Raw genomic sequence first — 16,949 nt, forward strand, 5'->3', positions numbered from 1 at the left:
TAGCCCGAGCGCGAAACACACGCATAGTGAGAATACCATGGTGATTCAGTATAAGACAAAAACACGGCTTGAAAGATTGATTCGTGATGTACTCGCTCATTATAAACATAACGTAAACATTTTGTAAGATTCATGCAAGCAAGTTGCATCACAACACTTTTAACTGATTCTCACTATGCGATGCAGGTACAGAAAAGTAAAAGAAGAGGATGACACCATTTGCTAAGCGGGAAAGGTTTTCATTTTCTACCTAAACATACATTTTAAACCACAAACTACGGAGTATGTTTTGGACATTATTTAACCTTGTCAAAGACGAACGAACATTTTAGAATAAATACATTTCTTGCTCCAAGTTTTAGGGGTGCTGAGCTCCTTTTTAGGGGTGCTGAAGCACCCCTAAAAAGGGGTTAGCCTCGCCCATGGGTAGTTGCATACGTGTGTCTCCGTTGTTAAAGTTTATTGTATGATTTATCGTTATTTGAGACTTATTTTAACAATCGGGAGTCATGTAAACATGACGTCACGTGCGTCTTTTCTGGTCAGTCGTCATGAAAACATGGCGTTTGGAACAGAGTGAAAACAAACTATCACTGTATACCACCAGTACCGGTAAGTTATGTGTGAAATCACTAACTGTCTGACTATCAAACTAGACAATAAATATTTTTTTAGTTTGTCACATGTAGATTAATATGAAGGGGATAACGTTTTAACCCTTAGTGCAGGAGTCACAAGTGTTTTGTTTTAGACATATAGTAAAGGTAATGGTTCAATTAAAGGACTGTTAAAAGAAAAGCTGCAAATTAACAAACTATTAATAAACCTACCATATGTTGTAGGCATAAAAGTTATAAATTAGGAGATTTGTCATTTTGACAAAGGCTTAAAACGACACACTGTATATCCACATAAAACCATACCCACACTGCTGCTGTAGCCCACCTTTTGTCCTGATACTTTAATATGGCATTAATGGCAAAAAAGTGCTAGCTCGCCACTAATTAGAAATAAAAAGGTTGGCAAAAAAATGCATCTCAAAACTCATCAGATTGATGCTTTAAAATATGGAATTTTAAAAATGTTCTAAGGGGGAGCATGCTCCCAGACCCTAGAGGGGTAATTTTCTTCTCATCTTTTTCACCCCTGACCCGTTTTCATGCCTGAAAGGTCTCCAAAAAAATCTGGATTTTGGAGTTAGTTGAACCAATGTTAAAATGATAGTTATTTTACAATAAACATATTATTGGTTTCTGTAGGAAAAAAGAGTGGGTGGCAGCGGAGCTCATTGGGTGCTCAGCACCCCTAAAGCTCTAACCCTAGAATCGCCTCTGTTTCACATGCTCGCAAAACGGAACAAAAATGAACAGGCGAAGAACAGCCGGTTTGGCAATGATAGCCTAAAGACTGTGCCGAACACTTGGTTCGTGGTAGAAGTTACCTTAGCAGTATTGGGCAAAAGGCGGTGTGTCTTATTTGCCAAGAAAGTATTGCTGTTTTTAAATAACCTTCTTTCCTGCTTAATAAACTTCTTTGATTTAATAATTGTAAATATGGCTCACAGTGGATATGAAATTAGATTTGTATTTTAGTATATAATATAAAATGTTTTAATCAGGTTGTTTTAGTATTTAGTATTTTAGAAATTTACATTTTACAGGACATTATCAGCTTATCAGGTTTCACGTTTGTTTGTATAAACAGTGATATGCTCAAGAATGTTTTTTTTTTTTACATATATTAAAGTATGTCCATATACAGTAATTGTTCATTCGAAATGAATTATCAAGGCCTAATTGGTGTCCCTTATGAAAATGAACCTTGGTTTTAACCTACTATAATTTGTAAGTGACTACAAATTAAACCAAACAACTATAGGTAGGCTAAATGATAACTTCAAAACATCAAAAAGGACAGATGCAATTTTTAATAAAAAGTGGGAGCTAACAAAAACCATATAATTTACTGTTTTAAAAAATGTTATTGAGTAGAGTTCATTGGCTCTCCACAACAGTTCCAGTTTCTCATGCAGCCTTATGGAAAAATTAATTTCTGCTCTGCATTAGAGGATAGTTCAGGGATGTTGGTGGATGGCTTTGAGAGAGAACATACTGTATGATTGTGAACTCCAAGTCCCGTTATTGCAAGTACAGCTGTGCTAATCGAGAACATCTTATCTAGAAAAGAACTAAAGTCTCTTTAATAATAGTCCTTTACTAACAGAAACATTTAAATCGATAACATTTTATTTCAATAGTCCGCTTTAGACATTTTACGAACTGTAAGTAATTTCTTGTAAGAATTTTTCTGTTGGGCAGTAAGTCTGGTTTTGATCTGGATGTTGATTGGTTGCATCAGCAACTCTAACATCACTCTTGGGAGGTGATGATTTACCAAACCAGGTATTTCACGAATGAATTTTTAATATATCAATAAACCTGAATATGAAAATCTATGTACTATTTTACATAAATAGCTTCAAAATATAGATAGGCTATAGATTTCATCAGATGCACATGCCATTGTCACAGTTACGCGTCTGGCCCAAAATTAACTTCCGGTCTGTGTTTGTTTAATGGTCTGGCTAGTGGGTAAACTGAACTCTGGAATAAATACCTTGTAAAAAAATAAAAAGGTTTCGGTTTCAGTCAAGGGAGGCGGCAAACGATAACCATGTGCAAAGAGAGGTTTGGCAGCCAATCTGTAAGTAACACATTCATTTTACACAGTAACGTTAGCTCAGTGTAGTAGTTTATACATTTTGGCTACGTTTTAAAATAAGGTAATTTCCTTGTTATATATTTAGCTTGTTATCAGAAATAATCTTGTTATTGATTCTTTGCGGGAGTCCACAGGAAGTTAAGTTTGGGCCACGAAAGTCATGTGTTTATGTTGTTGCTGCTAAAACCATATTGTTTTCTGCATTTTCTAGATGGATGAAATATGTAGGCTTCCATGGACAGGTGTTGTAAATTAGCAGTTTTGCTATAACACTAAATCAAAGTATCTGGTGCGTCCAATGCTGTTGTTATGTCCATATTAAATCAATCATCTTCTTCATCTTCTTCTGTATGTTTTATATATCTGTTATGCTGACCTGAGTTGGCAGAATAAGAGTGCAGCCCTCAATAAATTGAAGGAAAATATTTCTGCTTTAAATATCCACATCTCACCACAAAATGTTTTGAATCCACAGCCTTTTTAGCACTGCTAACACAATATTCAACAATTAGGAAAAAATAATGCAAATTTAGACTTTAGTCTTAGGTTAGTTCTTTTTAAGGATGATCTAACCTCAGATTTATTGTTATTGCATTTAAAAATTGGGGATAAAAGCAGTACATTTGGTGGACAGTCAAAAAAGAAAACATTTCTCCATTAGATTTTACCCTTAACACTAAATTATGGTATACACTGGTTACATATAGTTATTCTATAAGTGTGTAAAATTACCAGTAACATTTTACAATAAGGTTGAATTTGTTAATTTTAGCCTTAGATAATATGAATTAACAATGATCAATATAGTAATCAGCATTTATTAATCTTTGTTAATGTTAGTTAATGCCAATACAGTTATTCACATTTGTTCATGGTGCATTAATTAATCTTAGCAGTTACAACTTTTATTTGAATAATCTATTAGGCTGAAAAATAACATGAACTACGATTAATAAATGAAGTATTGTTCGTTTAGTTAATGTTAACTAATGCATTTACTAATGTTAACAAATACAACCTTTTTGTAAAGTGTTACCAAATTAACTTTCCCTGATTTAAAATAATATATGGTAATTTATTATGCATATTAATTAACGGCATGTTTTAAAATAAGTGGTGTTTTAAGACATTAGGTCATACAAATAATCACCATGCCAAATAGATTGTTTAAATCATCATTTAACAATGACAAACAATTTCTCACTTAGATTTTGGCTGTTTCTCTTTCACATTCTGGTTGTCTTTGTTTTTTATACGAATTTCTAAGTGATCATTGGCAAGCTCCATAATTTGTTTGAATGCCTGTAAAATCAGAACATCCATGTCATCATTGGTTTCAATTTCTTCATGGTAGTTCTTCACTGGAAAGACGTGACACATTGGAACACCCAGTGAACCACTGCACCATTCCATCTAAAATCAAACAAAACAAAAGGAAAGATGACACTTATTAAGCTTAGTATATGGAGTTTGAGGCTCGTGAATAATTATTAAGGGAAAAAAACATAATTTACCTTCTCTCTGATTTTCTTGCTGAGGTATATCTTCTGTACATTTTTTTGTACCAAAGGACATGCTTGATCCACATTTGTTATGACAATGATCTGAGGCAACCCTGCAATATGTTCAGAAGAAAAGACTTGCATAGTTTTATCTATTGATTTGTATTCATTTTTTTTTTTATTTGTAAACCTTTCTATTAGCAAAATATTTACATATTAAAAATACAACACTTTAGATTTTAAGGTTGCAATGTCTTCTAGCAATAGAAGTATACATACTCAGTATATAAACAGATAAAGATGCACTTGTTGAGTGTTAATGTACGTAATTTAAAATTATATATTAAATAGCTTTAATACCAGGGTTTGCTTTTACAAAAACTATTGCTCTCAGAACAATTATCTCAGCCTTACCCCAAGTCATACTAACTTTCTCACGAATGTTTCTTAATTTCAAAATTGCATCCTCTGCCAACTTAATTCTTTCAGCAGCTAAAACATAAACCATGCCGTAGGTCTCATCAGAGAGATCTGGGTTTTTATTATAGTCCGGATCTTCTGGAGATATTGGCTTTTCTGGATTAAACTAAATTAAGCCACACACAGAGAGCTTAGTATACAGTGTAATTTATAAAAATATGAATTATGAGAGAATTAAAATGATTGTTCACCATATGTCCATTTTTCATGAACCCATTTATGGCTTTGAAGATGTCCTCTGGATGGCATCCTTTGTTACTTTCTATTTCCAGGCCCATCATATCATTGAAGAAAGTAGACAATTTTAAATTTCCCGTTTTAATTTCAAATTCACAATACTGCATTAAAAGACACGTTAACAATTAAACAAATGACAAACAAAAATCTATGCAAAAAAAGAAAACATTAAAAGTTAATTGTCCTACAAAAACAAGCTTACTTTTTTGGTGAAACTTTTACCACTTTCAATGGCATCACTCAATGCATTGCTAGTTATCCGTCCTTGGAAGGCATTATTAACAGAGTTTATAAAACTTGATTTTCCTGAACCAGCTGGGCCAACCACAATCATCCTCAAGCATTTCAGATTTTTTGTGCACGGTTGGATCTTCCTCATATCCTCTATTAAAGAGTCTTTCTTTGCTTTCCTGAACAAAAGAACAATCCACTAATTAAAATAGTTTGTATCCAGTACATTCTTAAAAACATAGTTGACATAGAGAGAAACAGCATGTGATGTTGTGTTGCTGGGCCCAAACACTAGCGCTTTTGTTGGTTACTTTGAAATAACAGTGCATGATGCAAATGCAAATGCGTTTAAGTTGGTAAGTAAAAGAGGACAATTTGAAAGCTCTATTGACAATTCGTAAATGTTTTAGGAGTTGGCTAATTTGCATGAATTCATATGAACCTAATCATGCAAAAACGTACAATTATCATAAAACATCAACAACCCTAACCTCGACCCTAACCCCATGTCACAGGGTTCAAGGCAAATTGTACAAACATTTACAAATGTGGTCATACAAATTAATACAAATTAGCCATCTCTTAAAATATATATGAATTGCCTAATGATAGCCTTAGATAACCAAGTACAAGATCAAATTTGGTAAGAATCTCATGAATCTCAGGGTACTATTTAAAACTTCTGAGACAATTTTACTTTTTAGTAAAAATTAGTTTACAGCTAATCTGGCAGACACCAAAGCTACTTAGATTGCATAAAATGTTTAGATTTTTTTATCACTATAGGGCGGTTTCCCGGACAGGGATTAGACTAATCCTAAATGGTAAAAGGACTGCATTTATATAGTGCCAACAAAATGCTGTAACAGTTAAACTACAGGAACTGAGATACAATTGTAATGATGGAGCAGATCCAAATGCAGTAGGGCAGCCCTGGTCCTCTAGGGCCCCATTCCAGAAAGTTTTAGAAATCTCCTTATTTAAAACACCTGAACCAACTCATCAGCCTTCTTCCAGAATGTCACCACTAACAAGCTAATGATTTAAATCAGGTGTGTAATTGGAGACATCTATAACATTCTGGAAGGGGGTCCTCAAGGACCGGGGTTGAAGAATACTGCAGTAGGTTTTAATATAAACAAAACAACAGGATAATCCATAATGGAGATGCATAATTTAAGGTTGATTAGACACACCTATGAGACAATCAAGAATGAGGACCAATGGAACAAAATAACTACACAGAAACAAAACATGGGTGACAATACAGAACTTTAAAATAAGTGACATGGATTGGGGAAACACAAGACAGGACGTTAGAGAGCCCCTCCTTAAAAGTGGCTTCTAGACGCTCCTAAAAACACCATAAGACTTGGTGGAGGAAAGGAGACAGACCAGGAAGGAAGGTGTCGGCAGAGCAGGAAGCCAGGGTGGCACCGGCAGAACCAGAGCCTGCCGGAACTGGAAACCATGGGGGCTTTGGTAATGTTAAGAACCAAGGCGGAACTGGCAACTATGGTGGTGCCAGCAGTGATAGAAACCAGGGAGCAACTGGAGACCAGGGTGGTGCCTGTGGCAGCAGGAACTTGGGTAGAGACAAGGACAAAAAGACAACACAAAACAAGTGGCCTCTTTGACAGGACTCTCAGGAAATAAAGATACAGGCCTTATGGTCAGTAAAGGAAATTCAGGGAACTCGGGCACAGCCAACTTGATTGTGACAGGAAGCTTAGGGGACTTGGGTTCGGACCTTTCAGCTATAACGGGAAGTTCAGGCATGGAACAGGTGCAGGCATGGCGGCCATTGTGGGAACAGATGCAGGTGTGGCGACCATCTTGGGAACAGGTGCAGGCGTGGTGGCCATCTGGGCAAAGAGTATAGAAGCCCAAGAGGCGAAACTCAATAGAACGCTCCATAGTAACAGTTGCTCCCATGACGTGACGGCGCGGCCACCATTATGGCCTGAAAACTGAAGGAAAATGCCGAAAAATAATGAGTCAATGGCACTGAACCAACTTAACATAACAAAAACTTGGCATAACTTATTTTTTTCTCTGGTCGTCATATCTAAATACGAAAACAATGTGGTTATGCATGGCTTAATTATCCTTAGGAAAATAGTATTTTGGGACAAAATATTACTATAAAAGTACGATAAGACTACTATAGAAATACTATAGCGGCTCTAGGAGAGGTATTACAGAACATAACATACTTCTGTGATGTTCTAATACCTCTATAATATTTTAAAGCTGCTGTAGTATATCTATAGTAGTCTTATCGTACTTCTAGTATGTCCCAAATTACTATAGTATTCCTATAAGATTACTATAATATTTTGTCCCAAAATACTATAAGTTTCCTATAATACTTTTTCGTAAGGGTATGTCCCCCACCGAATCGGCTTCATTAGCCTACCACTTACGGTTTGCAAAGATACAATTATAAAATTACTGCAAACCTTTAATCTATCAATATTTATGTTCTATTATGCATTTTCCTTGTTATATGAATAACAGAAATTCATGAAATAATATATAGGCAGACACACAGTAATAAGATATTTATTCAAATGTTGATTTTGAAATGAGTGAACATCACCATATATATGATTTGGAAAAATAAATAAATAAAATTATAAATGAACATTTCTTAAGAGTTAATCTTTTACATAGAATATCCCAAAAATATTAACAAGTTTTTTCAACATCTTCAGTGAAAGTGCACACAGTGAAAGTTTCAATGGCAAGAACAAAAACAATCTGTGAATGTCCTATTACAGGCGGAAAGGTACAAAAAAGATGTGCAATCTAGCAAGTGCACACATAAACAGTACTAAAATGGAGCCATAAGATCTCAGTAATTAATCAGACACCACCATCTATTGTGTGAGCATTTGTGTATGAGAAGTTTTGTTGTATTTTTTTCTTTTTGTGAGAGAAGAGGCACTGACATAGAATGGAAGAGTGTGGAACAGTTGTGAGGCGCGCTAACGATTTCAGCAGCTTTCAGTCCATAATGGCGGCCGTGGCTCCGCAGCGCCATCTACAGACTGTTACCCATAACACAACAGAGTTTCGCCTCTTGGGCTTCTATACTCTTTGATCTGGGAATAGGTGCAGGCACGGTGGCCATCTTGGGAACAGGTGCAGGCATGGCAGCAGCCATCTTGGGAACAGACACAGCCATGAATCTCAGACTAGCCACTATTGGCGTGGTGCACACAGGATGTCAGTGACCGTCTTGGCTCTCTGGCACACGGAGCCTGTTGCCTACTGCCCTTGGGAACAGGTACAGGTGTGGCGGCCATTGTGGGAACAGGTGCAGGCATAGCGACCATCTTGGGAACAGGTGCAGGCATGGCGGCCATCTTGGGAACAAGTTCAGGGGTGCGTTCCACTCCAGTTTTAGACACACACTCGCGAACTTCCCTAAGCACTTCCACTCGGGGGAATCCCTGTCGCCATTTTGAAGTGCGTTCCACTTCGTCAAGTGGACGAGGGAAGTTTGTATGGACAGACCCTCGCTCCCTCGATTTTGACCGAGGGAGCGAGTCTGCTTCATATGTACACTTCATGCAGCTTCATATCCCACAATCCAACACGATTGTGACGTCACTTCAGCAACTCACGCTTTGCACATGGAGGGGGCGGTCTCCACTTTCCATGTGATCAAGGGCTTAGGGCGATCCATTTGAACCCACTTCAAGTGTTCTAGCAGTAGTGGGCACTCGTACAACGTAAGCAGTGACGTACATCCGAGTGAACGAGACTGAGGGAAGTTAGCGAGGGAAGTTCATAAAAAAACGAACTGGAACGCAGGGTAGATGTGAATCTCGTGCTAGTCACCATTAGCGTGGTGCACACAGGTGTTGTGACTGGCCTGGCTGTCTGGCAAAAGAAAACCTTTTGCCTACTGCCCATGCACAAGTGTAAGCGTGCTGGCAATTGTGGGAACAGGTACAGGCGTGGCAGTAGCTATGACTGTATGAAATTATTTGTTTCTTAAAATATTGTAAAAATATTCTTGTAAAAATAAATTATTAATCATTGCTATCATTGTATAATGTATTATAAAATATTTCTCTGCTGTCATTATTTCCAAACATTTTATGCCATTTATGCCTCCAAACATCTTAATAATGTTAGGTATGATGAAGATTATAAGTTTATATAATTAAAATAAATTAAGAGGAGAAAGTCAATGATTTTAAATTCTTAGGAGTAATTTTGGACCCACGAACTTTGATAAACATGTTAAAAAACTATGCAAAACTGTAAAGACAAATCTGAACTGTTTTAGAATGATTAGATATTACACACCCCTTAAGGCAGCTCAACTGTTTATGAATGCCATAATATTTTCCCATCTTTCTTATTGTGTTACTGTATGGAGCCAGGCTTTAAAGTCAACTGTTAAACCCATTATTTCATTATATAAACAAGCTTTGAAAATAATGGATCTAAAACAAATGAAATAACCTCGATCCACCTATACTTTGTCCACATGTACAAAAAATAAGTAGCCTACTAATAGAATCACCACCAGGGGATCAGCGAATGGCAACTGCAGGGTGGCACAGCTTTTCGGTCACTAATCTTTTTCTGTTAAAGGCATACACTTTTGGAATGCCCTACCAACAGAAATAAAAACACAAACCAATCTGAAACCATTTAATGAAAAGGTGAAGTACTGGCTGAAACAAAACCAAATCTGTGATCATTGTTAATGTCACTGTTATTTTATTATTTTATAAGATTGTTGGTTCTTGTTATGATATTTGGTTTTTCTTTCTCTTCTCTCCCCATCTCATTTACTCGCTTGTTAGTCTATTAGAGCTCCCTTTAGCTGTTCCTCATTCCCTCACCTGCTCCCTCATCCTGTGATTTGCCTCCCTATATATAGTTCTCTCTTTTTTCCCCTCCACTGTCGGATTATTATTTAACCGTCACACTCTTTTGTGCTACATACTGTTAGATACGGAGCCGTGCTCCTGTCTTGTCCTGTCGTGTCGAGTTTTGCTGATGCTATTATTATTTGCTGTCTGTTACCAAGTCTGTTCTCTGTCCAGTTAACCTGCCGAGGAGAGTTGTGGAAGGAATCGAGGCTGCACTAGCGCACCTGTTATTCCCCTCTGTCTCTCGAGCCCGTCACTGCTGGCAGGCTGTCACAGCCACAGCACAAGAACGCCACGGACCCGGCCGAGTCTGTCATTCTACCCTTTGTTAAGCAGCCAAAGCGGTCCTGCTTGTTTTTTCCCTTAAGAGACTGTGACCTCCTAAGTTAAACGACCTGTGCAGTCTTGCCTTTGTTTTGGGGTGTTTTTGACATTTCCTAAATTATTCTGCCTGTACGGCTCAGCCTGTGATTTTCATTAAAAGGAAAAGACTTACCTGCTATTTTTTGCCTTTGGTTCTCTTTTGTGTTTCCCGTGACAGAATAATCCGACCAGCACCATATGAATCCCGTGGAGGAGAATTCTTTCCAGGCTGCCATGGAGCTCTAGGGTGCCATGCTGGGCAGGCACGACGAGGAACTTTCTGCCACCCGTCATGCCGTTGATTCACTCGCAGCCAAGGTTACCGATCTCGCCAAGCAGTTCCACCTTTTCCGTATGGAGGCCTCTCCCTCGAGACACCCGGATGCTCCAGAGCCACATGTGAATAATCCCCCGTGCTACTCCGGTGAGCAGAATGAGTGTTTATCATTTTTGACTTTGAAGTTGTTTTCTCGCTTCAGCCTGCCACATATGCCAGGGATCGTTCCCGGATTGCCTACGTCATTTCTCTTCTCAAGGGACGGGCTCGAGAGTGGGGAACGGCAGTGTGGAATTCCGACGCCAGTTGTCTGGCTCAGTATGCCCTGTTTAAGGAGGAGATGTTGCATGTCTTTGACTGATCCGTCCATGGTCCTAAGGCTTCTCGTCTGTTGTCTAGCCTTCGCCAGGGGAGACGCTCGGTGGCAGACTTTTCTGTGAAGTTCCGCACGTTATCCACCTCCGGTGGTTGGAATGAGCCGGCGCTGGTGGCGCGCTTCGTCGAGGGTCTTAATGCCGATGTCAAGGATGAGGTACTGGCTCGTGAGGTTCCCTCCCGCCCGATCCGCTCATCGACCTGGCGCTTCGCGTGGAGAAGCACTTCGAGCTGCGTCGGAGAATGCGTCACGTGGATACGTCACTCTCTTCTCCTCCTGCGGTCAGCCCCTCTTCCGCCGTCGTCCCTGATTCGAAACCTTTGCAACTAGGCGGGATTCGACTTTCTGCTGCCGAAAGTCATCGCCGCATTATCAACCGGCTCTGCCTTTACTGCGGCTTGGATGACCACTTCGCCTCTTCCTGCCCGTTAAAAGCCAGAGCTCACGGGTAGAGAGAGGGATACAGGTGAGCGCTTCCTCTTTGTTCCCTCCGCCTCTCTCTCGGACTACTTTTCCGGTCTCCCTCCGCTGGCCGAATTCCTTGGCTACTTATCAGGCTCTCATTGACTCCGGATCCAAGGGTAGCTTTGTGGATGAAGCGTGGGCTTTACTGCACGGCATTCCGCTGGTTGACCTTAAGGACCCTACTACTGTATTTGCCTTGGATGGTCGGATTCTAGCAAAGGTTGATCGTGTCACTGCCCCCTTGAGCCTCAACATGTCCGGAAATCACAGAGAGACTATTTCTTTTTTAGTTTTTCATTCCCCTATTACCCCTGTTGTTTTGGGCCATCCTTGGCTTGTTGAACACAACCCTCAGATTAATTGGCTTAAGGGTTCCACACTCTCTTGGGGTCTGTCATGCCATGTAAAGTGTTTAGTGTCTGCTGTTTCTCCAGTTTCCTCTGTTTCTGTGTTTCAGGAGGAACCGGGTGATTTGTCGGGGATTCCTGAGGAATACGCCGATTTGCGAGCGGTCTTCAGTCGTTCCCAGGCTGCCACTCTTCCTCCGCACCGCCCTTACGATTGTAGCATCGAGATTCTCCCTGGCACTACTCCCCCCCAGGGAAGCCTTTACTCCCTCTCGGGTCCCGAGCTCAAAGCTCTTGAGAAGTATCTCTCCGAGTCATTAGATGCGGGTACCATTGTCCCTTCCTCCTCTCCTGCTGGTGCGGGGTTCTTTTTTGTGAAGAAGAAAGATGGTTCTTTACGCCCCTGCTTAGATTACAGAGGTCTCAATGACATACCTATTAAGAACCGCTATCCGCTACCTCTTATGTCATCAGCCTTTGAAATCCTGCAGGGGGCGCAATTCCTCACAAAACTGGACCTTCGTAACGCTTATAACCTTGTACGCATCAAGGAGGGGGACGAATGGAAAACTGCTTTTAATACCCATCTCGGCCATTTTGAATACCGGGTCCTCCCCTTCGGCCTAGTCAACTCTGCGTTTCAAGCACTGGTCAATGACGTTCTCAGAGACATTAATATTTTCGTTTATCTTGATGAGATTGTAATTTTTTCTCCCCCTCTCCAAGTGCATGTGCAACACGTTTGCCAGGTCCTTCAACATCTCCTTGAGAATAGGTCATTTGTCAAGGCTGAGAAGTGTTCGTTTCACGCATGCTCCCTCACTTTCCTAGCCTCTGTTATTTCTCCAGCGGTTCTTAGGGTTCGCTAATTTTTACCGTCGGTTTATTCGGAACTTCAGTCAGGTGACAACTCCCCTCACTGCGCTCACGTCCACTAAGACCCGTTTTATTTGGAGCGACGCCGCCCAGACGGCTTTTGACCACCTTAAATCACTCTTCTCTTCTGCCCCATTCTTATTTTCCCCGACGTCTCTAGAGAGTTTATCGTAGAGGTGGACGCCTCCGAGGTGGGAGTAGGGGCTATCCTCTCCCAGCGCTCACCCGCTGACGGGAGGATACACCCTTGCACTTTTTTCTCCCACCGTCTCTCGCCGGCCAAACGCAACTACGATGTGGGGGATCGCGAGCTTCTGGCCATTCATCTCGCGCTAGGGGAATGGCGTCACTGGCTTGAGGGGTCGTCAGTACCGTTTGTCGTCTGGACTGACCACCGTAATCTCGAGTACATTCATTCGGCTAAGAGACTTAACACTCGTTAGACCCGTTAGTCTCTTTTCTTTGCGCGCTTTGATTTCACTATTTCCTATCGCCCCGGTTCCAAGAATGTAAAGCCTGATGCCCTCTCTCGCCAGTTCGCTCCCCCAGATTCTGTTCCCGCCGTGGAGGGCATTGTTTCTCCGCAAATGGTGGTGGGAGCAGCAATCTGGGGAATCGAACGTCTGGTTAAGCGCGCACTATCTCACTCGGTCACGCCGCGTCTCTGCCCTAGAGGCTTACTTTTTGTCCTGCCCTCCGCTCGCTGCGCCGTTCTTCAGTGGGGTCATTCCTCCAAATTGTTTGCTCATCCAGGAGTCAGGGGTACGATTGCCTCGGTCTCCCAGAGATTTTGGTGGCCCACTCGAAAACGCGACATCCGCCGTTTGATCGCGTCTTGCTCTGTTTGCGCTCAGACTAAGACCAGTAACCGGCCCCCCACTGGTCTTCTCAGACCCTTACCTATTCCGTCACGACCGTGGGCACAGATAGCTCTTGATTTTATTACAGGGCTCCCTCCGTCCGGAGGCAAAACTGTAATTCTCACAGTAATCGATCGCTTTTCTAAAGCTGCTAGGTTTATCCCGCTTCCAGATCTTCCCTCCGCAAGAGAGACTGCCCAGATTGTCGTAGATCACATTTTTAAGATCCACGGTCTCCCCGAGAATGTCGTGTCGGATTGGGGTCCGCAGTTCACCTCCCTGTTTTGGAAGGAGTTTTTTCACCTCACCGAGGCCTCTGCCAGTCTTTCCTCTGGTTTCCATCCGCAGACAAATGGTCAAGCTGAACGCGCTAATCAGACTATAGGGCGCATCTTACGCGGCCTTACTTTTCGCAACCCCGCTTTTTGGTCCGAGCAGCTTCCGTGGGCAGGATATGCTGTTAACTCTTCTGCCACCGGGTTGTCGCCTTTTCAGTGCTGTCTAGGTGCCATCTGTCAAAGCTTTTATCCAGCGCTGCAGAAGCACTTGTAGAGCGGTCAGGTCAGCCATTTGTAAGTCTCGCTCCGCTACCCATCGGGCCGCTAACAGGCATCATATTAAGAGTCCGCGTTACACTTGCGGACAGAAGGTCTGGCTTTCCACCCTCAATCTCCCTCTCCAATTCCCCTCACGAAAGCTCGACCCCAAGTTTATTGGACCCTATCGTATCGTGAAGATTCTCATCCCTGTCTCTGTTAAACTTCGGTTGCCATCTAACCTTTGTCGCGTTCATCCAGTGTTTCATGTCTCCTGTCTCAAGCCCGTCATTCGCCCCCCCTCGTCCTGTTTCTTCCCCCATCCGCATTGAGGGTTCCCCTGTCTATCGTGTCCGTAGACTCCTTGACGTCCGTCCAAATTAGCTTCAGTTAGAAACCCTATGTGCAACACATCTGTTCAAGTTATTGTAACCTGTTACAATGTGTCTCTCTTGCCTTGTCCCTGACAAATAAATAAAAATAAATAATTTATACTTAAGTATTTTTAAATACATATTTATCTTTCGCAGTACCTGTTGGGCATTAGAATAGTTGGATAAGCAAATAAGGACATTGTATAGAAGTGTTGCACACTTCTTGCACACAGCAGGCTTTCAAAAAGGTCAGCAAAAAATGGGGGCCTGTGCCCCAGTAGAGCTTTATATATAGCAATGCTCCTGCTGAAAGAAGAAAATTTTAAATATTAAAGATTAAACTAAATGTGGCGGTGGTTGGGACAGACTTCTGTTTGATCACGAAAATGTTGTCATGTTTTGTCAGGATTGTCGCATGTACGCGAAAGAAAAAATGAAATGACCAACTTTATGTTGGAAACGAATAGTTTTAAGGTTGAGGCAATAAAGGACCATGAGAGTGCCCAAAGTCATCAGAGATCCTAACGTTAATTAAACCTGCCAAGAGGCAGGGAAAGCCTCACTTTATTTGTGTTTTTTCATAACAACAATGTTAAAAAAATTATCAAATGCATTCAGTGGCACTCATAATTTCTCTTATTTTCACCGGAAAAAATCTGGCTACTGGAAATGCTGTTTGGCTGGTAAATTTAGAAAATTACCAGTCACATTGCCTGTTGATTAAAAAAGTTAATTTAGAGCCATGCTGATAACGCTACCATTTTGCCTACATTTTGTTTACAGACAGATTTAATTACAAACATGTGCATAATTAAAAAGGGGGTTAAAGTGTTAATGATCTGTTTGCCCTAAATAAAACTAAAAATACAGAATACACTTTGGCGTATTGGCTTTTAAGTTAAGTTAAATAATAAATTTTTCCTAAAAACATATATTTAAAAAAATCCTGCAGTCATTGTCTAAAAGGTGTCACATTTTTGGACTGAGATCTTGTTGCTTTTACAACTTTTCACCAGCAGGTGGCATATTTAGGTATTTCGAGAACTTTGATCATTTTTCAAAGCAATTGGTTCATTTGATTCAAAGCTTCAAAAACATTGTTTCTCCCATCACTAGGCAGTGGAACCAAATGCAGTAGGGTTTAATATACCGTAAAACTTCAAATAATAGCCCGGGCTTTTATTTTCCCAAACCTATCATCACACCAGGCGTCTAAAAGAGACAGGCGTCTATAAGAGACAGGCTTTTAATTTAATTGTTCCAGCATGACAGCAGGAGATTACCACATATTACGTTTTATTTTTAATTTGAATGTGTTTAACAAATTAGTTAGTGTAATAACAACAGTCTTAAATTATTGGCAGTATAAATAAAGGAAACAAGGATATGTTTTTTTATTGGTTGTTGTGTGAAATCTTACACGGATACAACAGTGCTATTTTCTGATTGGCTATAGACCCCTTCAATGTTTGTAAACATCGAACGCCTAGGTTGGATGCGCGCGCAGCTTGGGGTCAGAAAAATGGCGCGGCTAATAGAGCGGCAAGTTCTGTCACGGTATGCACTGTCTTTATCACCACAGGACCAGGAACAGTACCATAATAAACTTGTTTTAGCTAATGGGTATTGTCTGCCTGACCCCGAGCTCCTAACAGAGTGGGAAGAAAACGTTAGCAAGTGGCCAGATATTCACTGGCCCGCTATATACAGCTATCTGGTGGACAAGCCGAGTGTTTACACTCGTGAAAAACTAAGAGCCTACAAATCGCTAGACGCGTATAATTACGTAGTCTGTGGGCATGTCCAGGCGGTGTTATATAGTGATATAGATGATAACTTTTGTGTTTTAAAAGCGGAGGTTTTACCGAGCCAGCGCCAAGGGAAAAAAACCTCTATGTACCAAGCCTGGGTTGTGATCAACAAGCGGGAAGGCTACATCCATACTGCAAATTGCACCTGCATGGCAGGGTAGGTATTTATCAATGGAGACGGTTGTACTGTAGTTTTTAAACCGCTCCTGGACGACCACTAGTAGTGCAAACTTTACATGTCTCCATTAGACACACATTAGTGAAGACTGCAAAAAAAGTCCTTACTAAAAGTCTATGTCCGCACAAAAGCCAAAAAATATTAAGACTTATAAAACAAAGCAAAGCCCCCCTTATAAAGCACAGTTCACCTGCAAGTTTGTGTACACGAGTACATGAGTTAGTTTTTTACAGATCACGAACTTTGCGTGGGAACTGTCCTACGCACATTTCCAGCCCCATTTTGTGGGTAAAGTTAAGCACGCGTTATAAATGAGACCCCTGAACTGGTTGTGTTGACAACTGAATGATGTGTGTGTCACAAAACGGAAACATACTAAATGTGCAGTACAAGTGGTCCTCCAGGACAGGTTTGAAA

The 16,949-nt window shown here is 40.7% G+C and overlaps 1 protein-coding gene across 1 annotated transcript in view; it reads right to left on the reverse strand.

Moving 5' to 3' along the window:
* Positions 1 to 3,300: 3,300 nt before the first annotated feature.
* Positions 3,301 to 16,949, reverse strand: part of LOC135787680 (interferon-induced protein 44-like) — a 32,864-nt gene continuing 19,215 nt past the window's right edge. Inside the window, exons 4-8 of the mRNA XM_065297590.1 lie at positions 5,143 to 5,350; positions 4,895 to 5,041; positions 4,638 to 4,809; positions 4,236 to 4,336; positions 3,301 to 4,134 (exon numbers count right to left, since the gene is read on the reverse strand). Coding sequence (XP_065153662.1) covers positions 3,922 to 4,134; positions 4,236 to 4,336; positions 4,638 to 4,809; positions 4,895 to 5,041; positions 5,143 to 5,350 — 841 coding nt within the window. The 3' untranslated portion in view covers positions 3,301 to 3,921. The remainder of the gene's footprint in view (positions 4,135 to 4,235; positions 4,337 to 4,637; positions 4,810 to 4,894; positions 5,042 to 5,142; positions 5,351 to 16,949) is intronic.

The sequence above is a fragment of the Paramisgurnus dabryanus genome, chromosome 17 (genome assembly GCF_030506205.2).
Source record: "Paramisgurnus dabryanus chromosome 17, PD_genome_1.1, whole genome shotgun sequence".
Classification (NCBI taxonomy): domain Eukaryota; kingdom Metazoa; phylum Chordata; class Actinopteri; order Cypriniformes; family Cobitidae; genus Paramisgurnus; species Paramisgurnus dabryanus.